The sequence below is a fragment of the Sinocyclocheilus anshuiensis genome, unplaced genomic scaffold, assembly GCF_001515605.1.
Source record: "Sinocyclocheilus anshuiensis isolate Anshui unplaced genomic scaffold, SAMN03320099.WGS_v1.1 scaffold1561, whole genome shotgun sequence".
NCBI classification, from domain to species: Eukaryota; Metazoa; Chordata; class Actinopteri; order Cypriniformes; family Cyprinidae; genus Sinocyclocheilus; species Sinocyclocheilus anshuiensis.
The window spans coordinates 135,597-142,238 of NW_015536630.1; the positions used below are offsets into that span (position 1 = coordinate 135,597).

At 34.8% G+C, this 6,642-nt stretch overlaps 1 protein-coding gene across 1 annotated transcript in view; it reads left to right on the forward strand.

The window, feature by feature from the left end:
- Positions 1 to 6,642, forward strand: part of LOC107653911 (nesprin-1-like) — a 120,523-nt gene that overhangs the window by 35,481 nt on the left and 78,400 nt on the right. Inside the window, exons 19-26 of the mRNA XM_016440777.1 lie at positions 990 to 1,192; positions 1,276 to 1,440; positions 2,736 to 2,888; positions 3,786 to 3,929; positions 4,016 to 4,183; positions 5,484 to 5,642; positions 5,913 to 6,077; positions 6,229 to 6,363. Of these exons, the coding sequence (XP_016296263.1) occupies positions 990 to 1,192; positions 1,276 to 1,440; positions 2,736 to 2,888; positions 3,786 to 3,929; positions 4,016 to 4,183; positions 5,484 to 5,642; positions 5,913 to 6,077; positions 6,229 to 6,363 (1,292 nt within the window). The remainder of the gene's footprint in view (positions 1 to 989; positions 1,193 to 1,275; positions 1,441 to 2,735; positions 2,889 to 3,785; positions 3,930 to 4,015; positions 4,184 to 5,483; positions 5,643 to 5,912; positions 6,078 to 6,228; positions 6,364 to 6,642) is intronic.

Genomic DNA, 6,642 nt, shown 5'->3' on the forward strand with positions numbered 1-6,642 from the left:
GTAAATGTATTTGTAGTATACTTAGCATGAAATAAATGTATTTCAAATACATTTTAGTATGTTTATTTTTCACTAGGTTGTTTAGATCACATGGTTGTTCTTGATTGAAGTGTGTAACATCACAATACAGTGATTTCACTTCTGCTAACCCCTTCTGTCAGTTCACTTAGCGTAGCTGATAGTCTAATCCAGTGTTTCCCAACCTTTTTTTAGTCGCGGCACCCTTTGGAAATTTTAACAAACTTGTGGCATCCTACAAAATTTTTTAGTTTTTCATGTAGGTCTAACAGTAGGGTTAAGATATTTAACTTTTTATTTTTTTTATTTTTATCAATTATCCAAATAATGTTTAGTCCTAGAAAGCTATTATTATCAGAACATGCAAGCATAACATAGCGGTTAGCGGATCAATGAATGAGAGGGCTGCGTTACCAGAGATGCCCATATACCACACCATGTTACAGCACAGTAGAGCTATTGCAGACAGAAACAATACTGTACTACATAGATGTTTCCTGTCGGCTCAATTTTTGAGTGGACTTTGCTGTTCCGATTTGCATGAACGGTATACGAGTGGAGCGTCTGAGTGGAGTGCACACGCATAGAGCGGGATAATGCGCAGAGCGTCACACCACGTGAAAGTGAAACCTGAGCGGTGAACTAATTTTCGGCAGCCTAAATTTCGATGCATCTCTAATTATTGGCGACCTCAGAAATGGATATTATATAATAGATGCTTTTTTGAACATTTTAGCAATTTAAAAATATAAAAAAAAGATTTTTTACACGGCACCCCTGCTCTCGACAGATGGCACCTCAGGGTGCCGCGGCACCCCGGTTGGGAAACACTGGTCTAATCCACAACACTGGGCACCTTTCTGACTCTAGGGATTGATTTGTGTGTCTTGTGCAACTCAAAAATCAGATTGACAAATGCATTTGTTTTTAGTGTGCAAGACTCTGTTATTCATAATGTGATTTGCCTTCAGCTGAGGAGGTAGAAGGGGTGAATACGTTTCTGAGCGATGCCACAGCGCAGTGGAAGAACCTGTCAGTGGAGGTGAGGAGCGTCCGCAGCATGCTGGAGGAAGTGATCTGCAACTGGGAGAAATACAGCAGCACAGTGGCTAGCCTGCAGGCCTGGCTGGAGGACGCTGAGAAGATGCTCAACCAGTCAGAGAGCGACAAACGGGTGCGTTGGAAAGTTTGAGACTTTCAGATGAAATGCTGTCAAATGAAAACGGTTGTGTATAAACAGTGTGAATTCTTCTGCAGGAGTTTTTCCGGAATCTTCCACACTGGATTCAGCAGCACATGGACATGAATGATGCTGGAAACTTCCTGATTGAGACGTGCGATGAGACTGTGTCTCGAGAACTGAAACAGCAGTTGCTTCTTCTCAACGGCAGATGGAGAGAGCTGTTTGTCAAAGTCAAACATGTAAGACGTGTGACGTCATGTTTAAGTGCTCATTCTACACTACACATCAAGCATTTTGTTTTTATCCCTCAAGTCAGGGTTTCTTTTACCCAACACAGTCATCATTTATTTTTTCATTGACATTCATTGACAGCGGTGTTAATTTTGACAGCAAATTTTGATTTAGTTTTAGTCATAGTCTTTTGACTAAAATGCCATTTAGTTTTAGTCATATTTTAGTCATCTAAATAGTTTTTAGTTTTAGTCTAGTTTTAGTCGACTAAATATCATAAGATTTTAGCCGACTAAATCTACAGTAAATTTAGTCGGCTAAAATCAAATGGGTTTAGTTACAGTGCATAAATTAAGCATTTCTCAAAAATGTCCAAGCTCATTATATATGTTTGATATTAAGGTTTTATCATGATAGACAACGATTTAACTGCGGTGACACACAACATGCCTTTATGTTAAAATTAAATAAAACCACTTCTCATAAAGAACAAGAACATGGTCTTCTTTTTAATGAAATACCAATGGTTATATAGGCTAATTATGCATTCTTTATAGCAACTTGTTTACCATATTCTTTCTTTCGTTGCTTGATTAACATCAATGACTCGGACAATAGCAACTAAATTAGGCTAACCGAATGCACTGCTGCGATGGATGCAATGTACTGATACACATTCTCCCTACTGTTTACATTCACTTAAGACATAATCAACTGTGTTTACGTGAATACTCGTCAAAACATTTTGTGTGTAATTCTCCATTCATGCGACGTGAAAAGAGTACTCGCGCACTGTGAGACGCGCTTTCTGTGTGTGTATGCTTCAGTGTCTGTGCTCAGAAAACCGGACCGAATTGAGTTCTCTCTTGCGTCGTCAGATTTATCCATATGTCTGCTCTTCTCTTACTCCCACATATTAACATTTTTGAACGTTTTATGTGATGTGCAGCAAGTGTATGTTAGCTTATGTCCCGACAGTTCATATGTACGCATCTAACCTCCGAACCACACAGCAGATTCGTTCTGAATGTATCTCTTCCCAAATCGTCCCTCCCTAACATTTTCGTCTCGTTTTTATTTGTTGACGAAAATGTCAATAGATTTACGTCATAGTTTTTGTCATTCAAAAAGAGTTTTAGTTTGTTATCGTCTCCTTGTCGTCGGTGAAAAAGATGTTGTTGACGAAAATTATTCGTCAACGAAATTAACACTGATTGACAGTCTGTTGCATCTGTACGTTTTATGAAATAATGTCAATATTCATATTGGTGTAAACATAATTCTGATTATATTTTTTTCTTAGTATGCAAGAGCAGATGAAGTGGACAAACTGAGAAAAGATTATGACGATGGGATCGAAGCTTTAAAGGCATTTATTGACACGGCCAACGAGAGGATGAACACTCCAGTTCAAGTTTCATTTCTGAACATACGGACATATCTACAAGACGTTGAGGTAATCAGAGTTCACAAAGCTGGTTCTCTGGAATACTTGATACTGATTGGTCAGTCGCAGCATAGACCACTTTTTTTCACTTTCTTGAATTTCCACCAGTTTTGACCAGTTGACTTTATTGACTGACTTGACAGACTACCATTCAAATGTTTGGAGCTGAAACAATTGTTTTTACTTTTACATTTACATTTAGTCATTTAGCAGACGCTTTTATCCAAAACGACTTTATAAAATTATGACATTAGAAGCAATCAAATCCAACAAAAGAGCAAGAATATGCAAGTGCTATGAGACACGTTTTTTTTTTTTTATGTTTTTGAAAACTCCTCTTATGCGCATCAAGGCTGCATTTTTTTAAATTCAAAATATATAGTTGAAACAATAAAATTGTGAAGTATTATTAACATTTTAAATATGTTTTTTTCTATTTGAATATATTTTAAAGTGTAATTTATTTATCAAAGCTGAATTTTCAGCATCATTACTCCAGTTTTCAGTGTCACATGATCCTTCAGAAATCATTCTAATATGCTGATTTGCTGCTCAAGAATCATTTCTTATTATTATCAATGTTGAAAACAGTTGTGCTGCTTAATATTTTTGTGGAATGCGAGATAAATTTTCAGTATTTTCAGTATTTTTGATTAATAGAAAGTGCAAAAGAACAGCATTTTTTAAAATAGAAATCTTTTGTAACATTATAAATGTCTTTACTGCCACTTTTGATCAGTTTCCTTGCTGATTTAATTAATTTCTTTAAAAAAAAAATCTTACTGACACATACTGTACATACTGTAATATGTGAATTTGTACAATTATCCATTCAGTTTATATAAAAAAATGTATGATGTTTATTGATGCATCAGCTAGAGATTATATAAAACTAATTTCTCACAGGACATCAAGCACAAAGTGCCATCCATGGAGGCGTCGTACAAGACGGCCACACGTAACGCGCAGCAGCTGACCAAAGACCTCACTGAGGAGGAGATCGCACAGATGCTGGCTACCATGGCAGCCATCAAGGATGAGCTCAGAAAGGTGCCTGCCCTGTATTTTCCCCCATGAACTTCCACATTAAACCGTAATCACACCGTCTCACATTATGACCTCAATGTCTCGTTTAGATAAGAGAAAGAGCTCTGCCCCTGCTGAGGGACTCCCAGGCCATGCTGCCTCCTTTAGAGGAGATGGAGAAACATATCACTGGGTTCTACCAGTCGCTGGAGAAGGCGAGCCGCATCACTTCCTCCCGGGACTCCGAGGCTCCAGGAGACTTCAAGCAGAAGTGTCAGGTGACTAAAGGACTATGGGTTGCACTCAAGGGTGACGTGACAATGAGATTTTAGGGTTATGATAATGTTAGCTCCATGAATGATGATTTTAAAAATAATTATAATATAATATATCATTCAATACTGAAATACAGCAGTTAACTAAAACTAAAGCCATGAAATTACTTGAAATAAAATGCATATATATATATATTAGTGCTGTCAAACGATTAATTACGATTAATCGCATCCAAAATAAAAGTTTTTGTTTACATAATATATGTGTGTGTACTGTGTATATTTATTATGTATATATAAATAAACACACATGCATGTATATATTTCAGAAAAATATGTTATTTTTATATATTAAATATATTTATGTATAATATAAATTATGTGAATATAAATATAGAGATGTAAATACATGTAAAAATTTTCTAAATATGTATACTGTATGTGTGTGTATTTATATAATTTAATTGATAATTTATGCATTTATATATACATAATAAATATGCACAGAACACACACATGTATTATGCAAACAAAAACTTGTATTTTGGATGCGATTAATCGTTTGACAGCACTAGTTAAATCTAAGCTTTAGAAAATATGAAATGAATATCCATTTTAATACTGTATACATTATAACATTTTGATGCCTAAGTTAACTTTTTAATTTATTTACACAAGAGTGTAGAATTTACATTGGCAGTCACTGGCCAAAACCCTGAAATGTTTTTGTCTATTAGACCAAACAGGCGACCTGAGGACACACACACACACACACACACACACACACATACATATGTATATAAAAAACAATTTCAGCCAAGGCATTCATTTAATTTAACTTGATGCATTAAAAAAACTAAAAGACTGAAACATAATATAACAAATAAAATATTATATTAAATAAAAATAAAATAAATACATTTAGAAATAACAAATTAAAAAATATTTCATATATACTTTATATTTTAAAAATACAAACATTTTATATGAAAATAGAAAAATAGAAAAAAACTAATTCAAAATATGAATAAAAACTATAATAGTATCTCAATATAACTAAAATGACACTGGTTAAAACTCTTCTATGTAATTAAAACATTTTGCTTAACCTTTGTGTCAAGTCAAAATGTTTATTCAGGAGTCCAAATATTTTAGGGTATGATGAAAATTGTCCAATAGTTTTGGTCCCAAAATTGTTTTGTGTGGTTTTATGATTTTAAGGTTTTATGAACACACAATATTTAAAAATGTATTTGCCATTAATTCTCTCTCTTTGTATTTTCTCTATTTACACAATCATCAGGAGCTGGTGACCTATCAGCAGAGCTGTAAAAAGTGTCTGTCAGTGATTGATAAAAACCATCAGATCATTCTGACATCACTGGACACCAGCAAGAACCTAAAACACCTGGACACGTCACTGTTAGAGAGGAGAATCTCAGAGCTTCAGGCCTCTTCACAGGTGAGGAAGAGCAACGTCATGTCTTCTATGCATGTTTGATGTTAAAATCTATGACTAAAGATCTTGGTAAATCAGAGCACAGTTTGAGATCTCTTCTGAAACTTTAGAGCAGATACAGAAGAACAACAATCTGAGAATCAGGAGAATTAGGCAGAATCCATTTGATCTCATTGTAGTTTGGGAGAAACAATTGTTATATGAAATAAATCCCATTTGTGATTTTTCTTTTATAAATGTTCATTGTTGTACTGTATGTTTTATCTCAAAAAGGGCATGGTAAAAGAAACCACAGAATGGAAGAGGCATGTGGAGGCGAACAGCAGCCTGATGAAGAGATTTGAGGAGTCTCGTGTGGAGCTGGAGAAGGTTCTGAAAATAGCTCGCAGCTCCATGACTGAGAGAGGAAACCCAGAGGACCTTCTGAAAAAGCACACTGTGAGAAATGAAACCCAACCGTCTATTCTAGTGCTCGGCAAATAGGCCAAAAGCAGAGTTTGAACTTTATTCGGTCTCCAGAAGGGAAATGTATTCAGAGAAATTGCAAAGCTGAAATGATTTCATAACATTTCTATTGAATGTCCTGCAGGAGTTCTTTGGGCAGCTGGATCAGAGAGTTCTCAATGCCTTTCTGAAAGCCTGTGATGAACTCACAGATATACTACCAGAGCAAGAACAGCAGAATCTGCAGGAAACAGTCAGGAAACTGCACAAACAGTGGAAGGTCAGAGAACACTTACAGCATTGCAGTCTCACCTCTCAATATAGCCATTTCTATAGCGTTTCAAAAGGTTACTAATAATTCTATTTTAAAAATCTGTTTATTTTTAGTTGTTGTTATTAAATTATTTACTTATATTTTAATAATAATAGAAATAATATTTTTAAATTGATCATGTTATTATTATTAATAATTTTTTATTGTTTTAACTGTTCATGTATATCAAACCGTTTTTAATTTATGTTGTTACAGAACAGCAACAGTTGCATAAGCAATTATATA